This window comes from Phocoena sinus, chromosome 5, assembly GCF_008692025.1.
Source record: "Phocoena sinus isolate mPhoSin1 chromosome 5, mPhoSin1.pri, whole genome shotgun sequence".
NCBI classification, from domain to species: domain Eukaryota; kingdom Metazoa; phylum Chordata; class Mammalia; order Artiodactyla; family Phocoenidae; genus Phocoena; species Phocoena sinus.
Genome location: NC_045767.1, coordinates 41,643,361 through 41,657,924, shown reverse-complemented (window position 1 = coordinate 41,657,924; position 14,564 = coordinate 41,643,361). Strand labels below are relative to the sequence as shown.

At 39.9% G+C, this 14,564-nt stretch overlaps 1 protein-coding gene across 3 annotated transcripts in view; it reads left to right on the top strand.

The window, feature by feature from the left end:
• The window catches only part of BOD1L1 (biorientation of chromosomes in cell division 1 like 1), a 56,019-nt gene that overhangs the window by 39,461 nt on the left and 1,994 nt on the right, over nucleotides 1-14,564 (top strand). Inside the window, exons 15-25 of one of the 3 annotated variants that reach the window (XM_032632362.1) lie at nucleotides 254-324; nucleotides 942-1,014; nucleotides 1,745-1,824; nucleotides 3,450-3,534; nucleotides 3,903-3,976; nucleotides 5,882-5,957; nucleotides 6,036-6,070; nucleotides 7,146-7,191; nucleotides 9,137-9,186; nucleotides 9,284-9,368; nucleotides 9,751-9,904. In XM_032632362.1, the coding sequence (XP_032488253.1) occupies nucleotides 254-324; nucleotides 942-1,014; nucleotides 1,745-1,824; nucleotides 3,450-3,534; nucleotides 3,903-3,976; nucleotides 5,882-5,957; nucleotides 6,036-6,070; nucleotides 7,146-7,191; nucleotides 9,137-9,186; nucleotides 9,284-9,368; nucleotides 9,751-9,904 (829 nt within the window). Of the gene's footprint in view, nucleotides 1-253; nucleotides 325-941; nucleotides 1,015-1,744; nucleotides 1,825-3,449; nucleotides 3,535-3,902; nucleotides 3,977-4,268; nucleotides 4,418-4,497; nucleotides 4,716-5,881; nucleotides 5,958-6,035; nucleotides 6,071-7,145; nucleotides 7,192-9,136; nucleotides 9,187-9,283; nucleotides 9,369-9,750; nucleotides 9,905-14,564 lie in introns of those variants that run through there. The other 2 variants (XM_032632363.1, XR_004349965.1) reach the window with 2 other exon arrangements.

Sequence of the window (14,564 nt, the reverse complement as noted above, 5' to 3'; positions counted from 1 at the left end):
AGAAATGGCTTTGACATTTACCATGTAAATTCCAGTGATTCTCTTCCCTCCTTCAACTCCATTTACTCAAGTCTAGAAATGGAAATCATGGAACTTACCTGACATAGTTTTTGTGAGGATCCCACCACAGTCATTTGTAAAGTATTCTTCTTTTCCTTCCCCCTTCCACACACACCCCTAAAATAAGTATTGGAGTGAATACTTAAGGTGGGGTTTTGTTTTTTTTCTTTTTTCTTTTGTATTTATTACTCAGAGACATCCAATAGTGGAAAAGACAACACAGAAGCCGTAAGAAGTCATAGTGTTGAAACAAATCCTAAAGAGGTGGGTTTTCATAAGAAACTCAAGTATTTCATGTTTTATGCATAGTGCTTTCTCCTGTGCATAAAGGCTTTTACCTCTTTGTGTATATAAGAAATTAAATGTACGTATTAAGATTTCTCCATATCACTGTTACTTCTTTATGTTCTTGTAAGGTTTAGGTAATTTGGCAGGTCCCAGGATTATTTGGACATGTCCCTACGGTACAGTCAAGGATGTTTTTTCATATACTGCCATTCATCAGCCCTTTAATAGGCCACCAAGACGGGAGAAAAATGTTGCCAATTAATTTATGACATGCCATCAATTGTAACACATAGTTTGACTTCAGAGATGGTAAAATGAGAATTTTTTTAACGTATTTTAGAATTGCTGAAATACAGTATGTAACCAAAAATAGATATGGATATTTTGTATGGATTTATATTAAAATCTTAAAAAAAAAAAAAAAAACCCTCAAGCTTACAAAATGAGCCTAATCCAAATCTAGATGCCAGAAGCAATATTCTAGATTTTTAAAAAATTTATTCCAAGGGCTAGAAACTAATACAATGTGCCCCTCTTTAAGTAGATTTGGATCCAAATTCTACTGTCTTTAATATAGTCACTCTTAATTCTAGGTTGAAGAGGAAGAAAGGCACATGCCTAAAAGAAAAAGAAAGAAGCAGTATCTCTCTTCAGAAGATGAACTGGGTATCTAGAATATATGTGTTCCTGTTTTAGACATCTTTGAAAATCATATTGTTTTCACATCCAAAATAATGGGCCGGTAACATAGAAAATTCTTGAGGGTAGTAATTGTTTACAACTCTTAACTCTAGTGTGTTTCCAGACCAGCTTGACACCTCCAAGGTCTTTTCTGGACTTGATCTAGAAACTAGATTATTCCCTGCAGAAGACCCAACCCCTGGAAATCACAAAAACCCAGGCTTCCTCTGTAACCTGGGCCTGGGCCCCAACCAGGTGCCATCAAGTAAATCTGATTCCCAAGAGCATGGTCTTAATTGCTAAGCCATACCTCTTAGGTGCTAACCTGTTCAGGAAGTTAAAAGTGTCTGTGGACAGAGATTCCCTGGAGGTCCAGTGGTTAGGACTTGGCACTTTCACTGCCGTGGCCTGGGTACAATCCCTGGTTGGGGAACCACAGCCACACAGCTCAGCCAAGAATAAAAGAATCTGTGGAAACGCTATGTCCTAAGCCTTCTCCACAGAACCTCCTGCTTTGTTGGTGCCATTTGAGCATTTAGATTTTTTTATTTTTATTTTTTTGGTTTTGCTAGGGCCAAGGCCAGTGTTCAGTGCTCAAGTCACATGACATCATAAATGCCTAAGATAGAAGTCTCAAACTGTCATTTTTTAAAATAGAACTATGCATTTTATTTGGCTTTTATTCCTTTGTGATTCTGTGCAAACTGATTTACAGATGATAATCCAGATGTCCTAGATTCCATAATAGAAACAGGACAGAGGCAATGCTCTGAAACTGAGCCACAGGATACAAAGGTACTTTTTCCACATATTAATTTTAAGTTTTAGGGGTAACCTAATTACATCACTGTGTATACTTATTTTGTATTATATATATGTGTGTGTGTGTGTATTATATATATAGTTCTAATATCCCTTTTACTTTATGTATCTCTAAAAATAAAAGGTGTATATTTTTTAGGCTCTCTCAAAGGAAAAAACAAATGTTGCACTTTATAATCTTAAACTGTGAGATTGTATTAATATCACAGTTTAGATATAATCATTGCTTAGGTTTTTGTTCATTGACTTCCTTAGGTTTCCAGGTCCTTTCTTCCCAAGTGTAATATGCTTTATTATAGATATACTTACATGAGAACAGTGAAATACGGTGATACATACTGTTTAAAAATTTTAATATTTGGCTTTCTCTTTACCATAACTCCAGCCCCTAAAATATAGGTAGTCCAAGGATGGGCCCTCCCTCATTGCCTCTTTTTTCCTATGATCTTATTTTCACCTTGTGACTCAGGGAAGCGGCTCACAAATTTTCATTTCTGCTCTTACCCTGTCTTTTGTTCTAGGCCCAGATTTCTCCATTTCCTGGTAGATAACCTCTTCTTGGGTTTTCTCCCATTTCTGAGACAGTACTTCTCAGTGTCTATTCCAGTCCACCTCCATCTTCTTTTTCTCTCTCTTTCCCTAATCTATTGTTTTTCCAACTTGTTCCAAAAGTATTTAAGTCACCTTATAAATATATGCAGCTGACTTCCAGCTCACTAAAACCAGTTTATAGTCTCTTTTCCTCCCAATAACTGATAAACTAAATAAAAAGTAGTAAAAGAATTTTAACAACCGAAGAGGTAAAGTCACATATTGTCATGAATTTCAGTTGGTTGTGGCCAAGGAAAGATACTGGGTTTTAAAAAGCCCATCACTCCCCCTGCCCTATCCAGAACAAAAATCTTGAGACAGTACTCCTGAATTTGGAAAGAAACAGATTAAAGGGTATCCTTTTATTCTCCCTTCAACTTTGTGTAAGGTTTTTAATGTTAAATTTAAATATACTCTGACTTATTTTCATTTAAAAATCACATATACAGGTAATATTCTCAATATAAAACAGTATTCTGATTTTAAATTTAACTTGTATATTTTTATTTACACATTATATTAGTATCATAGTATAAACAATTTGGTATTTCATGCTCAAAACTTCTTTGCAGCTAAGGGCAAATAATTTAACCATTGAGAAATCATTGCTCTAAATCAGCCCAGCTGGATACCCAGAAGTTCTCTTTGGCATCTTCTGCTTTATTCGTTTCCCCCAGTCCCTCGCCTCCACCAGCAAAGAAAAAAAAAAAAAAAATCTGTTGTAAATTCCTTTCAGTTCTTTCTTTGGAGTTTCTCTTGAAAAGTCCAGGGTGAGGGAGGAGAGCAATTTCCATTTTGCAGGGGAAAAAAAAAATGGCCTTGTTGCTTTATAGCCTTATCTCATGCTTTTCTGCCTTCAGATTTTGTATCTTTTTGTGTAGTCTCCCAAGCAGCAAGATTGTTATTTTTTTAAAAAAATTCCCACAGATATCTAAAAGACTGCTAGGAAATTATTGTTGAAATAAGTAAGAAAAAGAAGCTTCTTGTCTTGTTCAACTTCTCCATAGGAAGAGAACTCTGGAGATTTGGAAGAGTTACCTAAAACAAGTTCTAAGACAAACAACACTGCTTCAAGGGCCATGGAAGAAAAAGGTGAGTAATACATCTACTTAGATAAATTGTTTTAAGAGGAGACTAATCCTTCAAAGCAGTCAGCATATCTCTCACCAGGCTTCACCAACTGAAACTGCAGTTTGCTGATCTGCCTTCCCGTTATAACACAGTACGTCGTGCTGAGTATCAGTAGCACTTGGGGATCATTTTTAATCTGGCTCCTGTTTTACCCAAAGTGTGCTTCTTATCGGTTAACCAGACTCTGGCTTATTAACTTTGGTGTGTCCACCTGAGAATGGAGTCTGTGTGCATGTGTGACGGGGACGACATAGGTCACGTTGGTAGGTGTCCTGGCGCCAAGGCTGAGTGTAGTCCCCAGCAGTGAACGAGCTCTGCTCTTTCTTCAGATGAATACAGCAGCAGTGAAGCCTCTGGCGAAAAGACAGAGCAGAATGATGATGACAACATAAAATCTCAGGAGGTGAGAAATGTTTTTTATATTTATTTGTTCAGATTTATTTAAGTACTACAAACAAATAAAATACATTCAATGCTCTTACCCAAAGTTCTTCTTAAATGCTTTTGAAGTAGCTCTTTTTTTTTTAGTGCACTAGGACAGCATTTCATGCAGTGCACTTCATCAGTGTCATTTTGATTCATTTTGTTCCCTATATCTTAATTTTATCCAAACATTTGTATGAGACCTACTTCTGTCAGCCACATGGGATCAGCCCAGATCTGTACCTCAGTGTCCATGTCACTTCCTGACCCAGAGGCTTAGCACGGCCAAGCCAGGCACCAGCTCAGGTCAGAGAACAGGGAGCTGCTGAGCCCTGGAGTCCAGCAGAACGAAATGGGAGCAGCAGCATCAGGATGTGCGGAAGGCCTGCAGCAAGTGCCAGACGGGACCCAGTTTGACAAGGTGAGGTCAGGGATTCCTGGGAGGCTGCAGGAGAGGCAGACCTCCATCCCTGCTCGCTCCAGGCCCCTTCGGATTTGCAGAGAGCCCAGTGGGACACAGAATCACGGTGACCTGAGACGGAGGCCCATAAATCAAGGGAAATAACTTGTACACCAGCCAGATCTACATAACCATTGCCAAGTTTGCCAGTCTTGATACAGCTTCTTTTTTTTAACATTTTTATTGGAGTGTAATTGCTTTACAATAGTGTGTTAGTTTCTGCTGTATAATAAAGTGAATCAGCTGTATGTTTACATATATCGCCATATCCCCTCCCTCTTGCATCTCCCTCCCACCCTCCCTATCCCACCCCTCTAGGTGGTCACAAAGCACGGAGCTGATCTCCCTGTGCTATGCGACTGCTTCCCACTAGCTATCTATTTTACATTTGGTAGTGTATATATGTCCATGCCACTCTCTCACTTCATCCCAGCTTACCCTTCCCCCTCCCCATGTCCTCAAGTCCATTCTCTACCTCTGCATCTTTATTCATGTCCTGTCCCTAGGGTCATCAGAACTTTTTTTTTTTTTTTAAGATTCCATATATATGTGTCCGCATATGGTATTTGTTTTTCTCTTTCTGACTTACTTCACTCTGTATGACAGACTCTAGGTCCATCCACCTCACCACAAATAAATCAATTTCGTTTCTTTTCATGGCCAAGTAGTATTCCATTGTATATATGTGCCACGTCTTCTTTATCCATTCATCTGTCGATGGACCCTTAGGTTGCTTCCATGTTCTGGCTATTGAAAAGAGTGCTGCAGTGAACATTGTGGTACATGACTCTTTTTGAATTATGGTTTTCTCAGGGTATATGCCCAGTAGTGGGATTTCTGGGTCGTATGCTAGTTCTATTTTTAGTTTCTTAAGGAACCTCCATACTGTTCTCCATAGTGGCTGTATGAATTTACATTCCCACCAACAGTTCGAGAGGGTTCCCTTTTCTCCACACCCTCTCCAGCATTTATTCATTTCTCCACACCCTCTCCAAGCTGTTTGTTGATACAGCTTTTTAATAGTTCTGTTTGTTTTCAGTGGCCTCCTTTATTTTTTATAAGGGATCCCATTTGGTCACAAGTGACTAGGACCAAATCCACATTTAAGTGGACATACATATTTATTACAGAAGTAAAAGCTGACACTGAGCACTTACTTCCATTATCTCATTATCTCATAATCCTCAGGACTCTGAATTTATACTCAGTCAGCTCATACTCATTCATACTCAGACTTGTTTGTCAAGTGAGGGGACTGTACTGAGAGAAATGAAGCACTAAGCCTAAGGTCACATATTTTTTAAGAGACAAAGCTGGGATTTGAGACCTCTTAGGAGGGAACTCTAAATCCCATTTTGAGAAAGCAAACTATTTGTATAATAGAGGATAAAACTTTGTATTGCTTTTTTTTCCTTTTCCCCTTAGGAAGATCAGCCAGTAATTATTAAAAGGAAAAGAGGAAGACCTCGTAAACACCCTGTAGAAACATCATTAAAAACAAGTAGGTATTTGGTGTGTTTTCAGTTCACACAAAAGAAATTTTCAAATTGATTTTCTAAGTGAGATTTTTATTTTTTAGAAGATGACTGCAAAACAGATGCTGGCATTGTCACTGTAAGTAATTGCAAAAGATGAGAATTCTTCAAATATCTGCTCTTGACTGGAAAGAGTATACTGCAATATTAGCATTTTCAACTATCTTTTATAAAAAGTATTTGAAAAGCTTTAAGAGATTTTCTTAAATAAAACATCAAATAACCATTCAGATAATATTATGATTACTAATAGCATCATATAAATATATTAATTGTAATTCACTCTGACTCTATCCTCACCTGTCAGTTCAGTTATATAAATTATCTAGGGACTTATCTTCTTGTCATCCTTGATTAAAATATAGAAAATAGCTGTTTTGTATGATTTTTAGATAACGGCTTCTTTATGGAAACCTCCAAAGTGTCTATCTTACTACTTTTTATGGAGGCCCTTTTATAGTAGAATGTACACCAATTTTGATGCAGGAAAATTGGCAGTAATACTTTATGTTTTTTAATATTCTTTATCTTTGACCCTGAAGTGTATACCCAACAAAATCATTGTACCAAGACGTCATTGCATGAGTTTCAATGATAACATTATTAAGAGGACAGACATGTCCACTGACCTAACAAAAGCAAATGGGATTCAAGCCTCAGCTCTGCCACTTGCTCCCAGATCTGTGGTACTGGGCCAGTCATGTGACCCTCTCGAGACTCCCATTTCCTTGGATATAAAGTAGTATAACAATATCTGCATTAATTATCTCACTAGAATTCTTATAAGACAACAGAACCACATGTAAGAGTGTGAATGCATTTACCAACACATAAGATGGTTTGCCGGGCCGGATTGGGGAATATTAACAGCAGGCCATGTGTGTCCCTCCATTGCTTGCCCCCCGGCATAGCAGCACAGTGGCTGGGAGAGGCTTGTGGCAGCCCTAATCCTCCTTGTGGAAAGGCCTGTGTGTTCAGAATCATAGGCATCCATATTTGCTTGGTATGTTTAATCAACTGCAGGAAGTAGGTTCCAGATATTCTGCCTACATAATAAACAGAGGTCCTCCTGTACCTTCTTTACATTGTTGATTGACTTTCTACGTGATGATAACAAACTTCTGACTTCAGTTTTTTTCTTTGTTTAAATTTAGGTAGAACAATCTCCACCTGGCAGCAAACAGAAAATAATGCAAACAGGTATGTACCTAAAAGCATTGCTCTGTGTATGATTTAAGGAAGGGGTGGGGAAGCCTGGCTGTCAGGGAAGGTTTTAGAATTTCATTGTTTTCCAATGAAGTGGGTGGCTTCCTTGGTAAAAGCGGCTGTCCTTGTAGCCATGAGAGACTCTAGCTAGTGGCTTTTCCTGTGAAATGAGTCATTCTCAGTTTTGTTAGTCTGGGAAGCCTTCAGAGAGGAGGGGGAGGGCAACACGGAGCAAAAGAGGGAAGGCACTGCTGTGTCCAAACCATACTTTCATGGACATGTTTTAGGGAGAAATAGATCAACCTGGGACTGGGAAATCTTATCAGGAAGACAGAAATTCAGCCCAAGAGCCTATTGTTTTCAGAAGAAGAATTTTGAAAGGAGCCTGTGCAGCTTCCAGAACTAGGATGCAAGAGATAAAATTGTTTCAATGAAGTGTTTTTGTCCTCATTTCAAGAAGAAAAAATATTCCAAAATGTTGATAATGATTAGCTCTGGCTGGTGAGATAGTAGGAACATTTCATGTTTTTACTGTTGCCTGCATTTTCTAGAATCTTTACTATGTGTCTGTATTAATTTCATGGTTTAAATTTTTTGATACATAAAAGCAAAAAATGGCCATTGATGGGTTTGAAAGTGCTGACACAGGCAAAAAAAAAAAAAAAAAAAAAGAATATGACAAGTATTTTGGACCAAATAAATAGCATGGTCATATTAGGAAAGTACATATTTTGATTAGCAAGGTAAAAGCAAATGTGTAATTTAAATTTTTTTTCCACATTTAACTACGTGTGGGATCTTATGATCATATTTTACTTTTTCTTGCCTCTTTGAAAATTAAGGTTTGTTTATTTTTTTTAACAAAAGGAGGTTTTGCTTATGTTTTGTTTTTAACCACCTTTTATTCATAATTTTATAATATTTTATATCCATACAACAAGAAATCTTTAGAACTCAAATGCCCTTTAAAGACTCTATTGTAAGCTATGCAATTATGTTTTAGTATTGTCGTTGGGCAGTAGTTTTCTGAATCTGGGTAATGATGACCAGTTAAAGACTGGATTCTTCTTTGTGAGCCTTTTTCTTGGTTTTTAACTCTTCTTCCTACGTTAGTTTAGTGAAATTGCAGAAAAGGCAGCTACGCAGTCTTCATCACTAGTAAGTCCACTTTGGGGTTGTTGAGTGTCTAATCAGCATCCTCATAATCTTAGCTTCAAACAGTGCATTGAACTAAACTTCATTTTTCTTACCAAGATACATTCTCAGAAAATGATAACATCTACAGAAAGCAAATACATAAAGAATAGGTATTCACAACCTAAAATAGGATTATAAAATGTACTTTTCTAGATACCATGATATAAGTATATGGAGTCATAAGAATTCCAACTCCCCCCCCTCACCTGCTAGTTATGTGACTCTGAACAAATTACTTAAGTTACTCAAGCCTCATTTTCCTACCTATCAAATGAGGGCTGTACTATTTATAGAGCTCCATTACAATTTGAGTAAAGTCTGGAATCCTGACCTGCAGTTCCTGCTGTTTCTTGGGGGCTCCCTAGATGTCCCCTTCCTCCTCCCTTTCCAGGTTCAGAGCATTTGAGCTGAAAGAGAGAAACCATGAAGGCAATCTAACCCAAATCCTCATCTCACAGATGAAAAAGCTGAGGCTGAGGGAATTTAAGTAATTTGCCTAGATCACATAGCTTATTCATGACAGATCTGAAACGCAAACTTTGGTATCCTGACTTTCATTCCGACGTGCTTTTTTGCTTAGGTATTCCACCTCAACGTTTGCTTGGCTGATACAAAAACAATGATAAATTGCGTAAGAATACCTTAATTATCACTGGTACATTCACAGACAGCAAGCCAAACTGTTGAAATTTAATTTGACACTAATTAAAATATTAATGCAGAGATCTTCCTTTTCTTAAAGATGAGTCCAATAAAGAAATACCTAACCTACAAGAACGAAGTGGAAGCAATGTAAGTGTTAATTTTCTTATCAAGACATGTCCTTTAGAAATAAACTTAGTAAATGCTCAAGTGACCACCATTTCAACTTTAATTTTATTGCTTCTAGGATGACAGTGAAGAAAAATCTGTAGCAAATGTGCGTCGGAGAGGAAGAAAGCCCAAGCGTTCGCTCACTCTATCAGATGATGCTGGTATGTTCCTGGCAGAGTCTTAATTACAGAGTCTTATCATTTCAGAATCACCTTTTTAAGAGTTTTTCTTTGGATGAGGAAAAATCCAGGGGGTGCAACTAGTATTAATACTACATAAATATGTGTGAAATGGCTCTAATCCTGTGTCAGAAATGGTACATCCCAGGTGCTTTTCTGAGTACATGTGAATTTTTTGCAAATGCTGGCTGTGAACTGCCTAAGTAAACTATCCCAGAGATTAAGTTAAACAGTTGTGAATTGCAAGTGCTGAAACAAAAAGGAAGTGGAAAACCACTTCTTCTGCCTCCAAGGCCCTAATATCTGTCCTTTGGAAGTGTCTTTGGGAATTGTACAATCCAGGTGTTACGTTCTGTCTGAACAGAGTCCTCAGAGCCAGAAAGAAAACGCCAGAAATCAGCTTCTGAAGCAACTGAGGACAAGAAAGACCAGGAGTCTGATGAGGAAGAGGAAGAAGAGGAAGAGGATGAGCCCACAGGAGCCACCACAAGGTCCAGCACCAGATCAGAGGCTCAGAGGTAACAGGGGACAAAGGAGAGCTTCCAGAACCTTTACCAGCTTCTCCATCAGAAAATAGCTGTGGGTTTCATGGGTTTCTCTTGTCTTTGACTCACTTGTGCCACAGTGTGAGCTCTTTCCTTTCGTTTTATCCTCAGGAGAGAACATGCTCCCAGTCCTCTGACATTTCATTTCCTCTGGGAGAGGCTATTTTCCCTCTTAAACCATTTTTGAGGATCACTTTGGAATCTTTTCCAGGCTTTAGATGCCTGTTTGGTGCAACCTATTTAGTTCCTTCATAAATATTTATCAAGGATGAGTAGATGTCTCAGATGCAGTGCTAAGCACCGTGGGTGGAAACACAGATACATACAACACAGTCTCTGTGTGCAGCGTGCTTAGCTGCAGTGAGAAAGAGAAATCACGAGCCCATACCCGTTGCAAGATGCACCTCACAGTGCTGTGTAACGGGTCCATCATGTGAAATCGCCAGGATGGCCACCATTTTCCACTTACATAACTGGCAATTTCATATGTTTCCCACAGTACGTTCTCCCAAACCCTAGTCTAGCCAGAGCCTCTGGAGAAAAGAGGACCATGGTCAAGTGAGTTTGGGGAATGCCTCTGAATTTTCTCTCCTTCTTAAGCCATAGTGTACATTACCATATTAAGGGCTTATCATGGTCCTAAAGGAAAGAAACCTATTTAACTTTGTCAGTTATACTTGGCCCCCCAGCCCCTGTTATTATACCTTTTAACATCAATCAGTATTCCTTTCCCCACAGCCCATCTTGAGAAGTGTTGCATCACCTTACAGTTTTATAACTTTTTCTGAAGCGTGAATATTTTCTATTTTTAATGTGATTCACAAGCTGTTAATCTTGGTATCATCATCTATAATTTCATTATCCAAGATTTCAGGAATATTTATTTCAAGAGTATCACTTACTAACATCTGCCACTGTAGTATAATAGTAATAATGTGTTATGTTTACATGAAGACTTAAAATGAACCTATTTCTAATTCCTCTAAACCTGTACATTATTAGCCATTCATGATGTGGTTTAGTTTCTCAAAGAATGAGATTTTAGAGCCAGAAGACTTTATGAGCTCACAGGGCTGAAGGCGAGGTGTCTCATGGTTGTTTTTTAGGTGGGGCAGCTCAGATAAATAGGAATCACAGAATTAAGATATCTGCTGATTGAGAGGGTGCATTTGGGTACAGACACCCCTCCCTCTTTTACACTCGTGAAAAGATCATCCAGTATAGTCGAGCCCAACTCAGAAAGTTCCACAGGCCTTCTAGGCATCTTCAAGTGAATGTCTAAAAGTAGCTAACAGATTTTCCCTTTAAAATTTATTCTTCAAAAATAAATCGTATTTGACTTACGGTTCTATAATCACCCGGATTATCAATGCTTCTCCTTAATGCACTTTAGGAGCTTGTGACTTACAAAGGGATTTTTTTCACTTTAGATTCCTTGGCATTGGTTGATTGGTTCCAGGGCTCTGGCATCTTTATAATCCCACAGATTCTCAGGGTCACATGGGGTCTCAGTGGGTCCATACTGCAAACCCATCAGTACCTCGATCATGCTGCCAGCAGCTCCTCTGTAAAGGTATTTCTGCTTCTGTATGTTACCTCAGGACAGGAAAGCCACCTCCTCATGGCATTCTCTTGTGTTCAATGGATGCTGGCCTCCCCATAGCTTCTACCTTTGGAGCCTGTACAACTTTCCCTTAAACACTGGAGGGTGGCTTCTAGGTCTTCTCTTGTTTTGAGCCCCCTCATCATCCTGTTTGTTCTCCTCAGTTTATCTGTATTCTCTTTTAAGAAGCAAATGTTTACACCAAGTGTGCGCTGATGAATCTAGAAGAGGCCTGTCCACCTTATTTTCTAGACTGTGCTTCAACATGCATCCAACTCACTGGGCTCCCTCTGCCTGGGCTGCACACCAGCTCAGCACGTTCTTTTTCCTCATGGGGCATTTCTTCTCTCACCTGATGCTTGTGCAGGCGACTGCTTGGACCCGGTTCCAGGGCCTTAACATTCAGCTTTGTGAACTGTACTTTCATCGATCTTGGCCCCTTATTCTACTCTGGTGAGCACTTTGGGATCTTATATCATCAGCCAATATATTTTCTGTTTATCACAGAGTTATCTTTCTCTAAATCACGATATACTGTCCCACACAGTGAAAGCAAAGCTAGAGTCATATAAGCAGAGTTAGTCTCAGGTGACATGAAGACCTGCTTACCAACAGTGGTCCAGAAAACCAGCCATTTTCCTACTTTTAGTCCCCATTCTCTGACTTGCCCATGAGGAGCCTTGTCCTTTCTGGAGTCCCAGGGACTGGAGTGTTCAGTGCTGCCATTGCCCAGTGTTTCTATCATCTGTTTCAGAAAACATCATAGTGAGCCATCTACACATGCAACATCCAAACTTGGCAGCCCAGAAACAGTTTCTCTTAGAAATCACCAAAAATTAGCAAAAGAGAAATTATCTACCAGTGAAAAAGTTAGTAAATCTCCCCAACTAGGAAGGTAAGTCCTGCTGACGTTCAAGTCACTTTTAAACCCCTGAGACTGGTTTTGGTGCAGTGATGCTTTCTCCCTAAGTTTAAGATTCTTGTCTTGCCAAATAACTGTCTTTGGGAATCATTTGTTTTCCAAATGAAATCTACTCCAAACAGAGTAGGAAGGGCTGCCAAAAGGAGTCTCGGTGGCCTCACCAGTCTGCCCCACCTCACAGCCCTCCTGCACAGGCTTTATCCTTGACACGTGTGAGCCTTACCTGCCAACTCCTGCCCCCCAGAACCAAAGACAAGGCTTGTTTCTCCCCGAGTGGTCACAGACCTGAATGCTTGGTTAAAGCAGTGCAGCAGGGTCCAGCAGGTAACAGCGCGGGGTCATTTCTGTTTTGCCCAGAGCACTGGAGAGGTGATGAGGTGACAGGAGAGCCCTTGAGGCATAGCCACGAGCCGGCTTACACCTTCAGCCTGGCCTGGTTCATCTTCCCGCTTCCCACAGGTTGTGCCGACCCCTGCTCCCTGCCTCTGCTTGTTCTGGCTCTTTCTTGAGGAGCGCCCTCACCACCAGCCCCCAGTCAGCCAGGTCCTTCCGTCCTGTACACCCACCCCCTTCAGGATGCTGCCCTGCCCGTTCAGCTCATCCTCACCTCCTTCCTGTTGCCCTTCTAATTGGGGCTGTGCAGTTGACAGTGGCATATACCATTGCTTTAAGTGTGTTAGTTTTGTTTTCCTCTCTGGTCCATAAGCTTCTTCCTTGAGGTCAGGGACTGCTTACCTTCTGTACATTATAGCATCAAAAAATAAAAGACTTCACATTGTATAAAAACTGTTTTGATGTCTCTTATCACATTTGATCTTCCTAGCATACTTGTATGTATGCATTGTTATCCCCATGTTATAGAAAGCGAAGCAAACTGAAGTGCCGGGCACCTTTCACATCTATTCTCCCATTAATCCTCATTAAGTAAAATGTAGTATTTATCCTTACTTTATATATGAGAAGAATGTTAGAAAGGTCTGGTTCATTATTTCTCAAACATGAATGTGCAGGCCAGTCACAGAGGCTCTTGCTGAGATGCAGGCTCTGATTCTGTAGGTCTGGGGCAGGACCTGATGGTCTGCATTTCTCACAAGCTCCCAGGTACTGCCAGTGCTGCTGGTCATAGGCCACCCTCTGAGTGGAAGGAAAGGGTCTGTCAGGTGACCTAGCCAAGCTCACACAGCTAGACGGAAGCCCCTGCGCAAAGCTTCTGTTCTCTGCGGTATGACATCCAGCACAGTGCTGGCACACGCCCACTCCTAGGTAAATAGCTGCACACTTAGTGGCTGATGGCTTTCCCTGGTTATGGTTTGAAATGGGATATTGACAACCACTGGTTTTTAGCCGTTCTCAACACATGCATAGATAACATGCTGAAACTACATCATATACAACAATATTTGACTCGATTTGAGCTTATTTACTTGTGCTGTCAAAGGAACAATAAGTAAAACATGTCTTCACATCAGTAGAGTCCCATCTCCTGCAGTTTTATTTTCCAAGTGTCTTCACTGATATAACATTTACTGCTCGCCCACACATGTCGGGCTTTGTTCTAGGCACTGGAGAGAGGAAAAGGAATAACCTCAGCAGCTGCCCTGGAGAAACATCCTGTCTAATGGAGGGACGTATGTGTACCTGACTTTCAAACTTTTTTGACAGTAAGCAGCTCATGTTAAGAATGTATTCTGCAATATTGTCGTTGTCACTGAAACAAAATTTTCATGAGCCAAACTGAATAGAAGTGATATCAGTGGTCTATTGTGTTCTATTAATACATTGTTTTAAAATAATGGCTCTAGCCTGCAATCTGAAAAACTCCAGTGGATAAATTAACAACAGAAAGTGCTGTGGGGTTTCCGAAGGGCAGCTTGCTCTGTGATGAGGAAGGCTTCCCAGAAGGAGTTGCTTTTGAACTGGGGCTTCAAAATGAGGTTTGCCAGATAGGAGGTGTGGCGTTGTTCCAAAAAAAAATCACATGCCAAAATATGAACATGTCAGAGAACACTTTGTGTTTGGGAATGGGGCTACTTTGGCAGGACTATAGTCCAGAATGGTGCAGCAGTTGAGGGCAAATGGTAAAGGACTTTGTGTATTGCGTTCTGGAT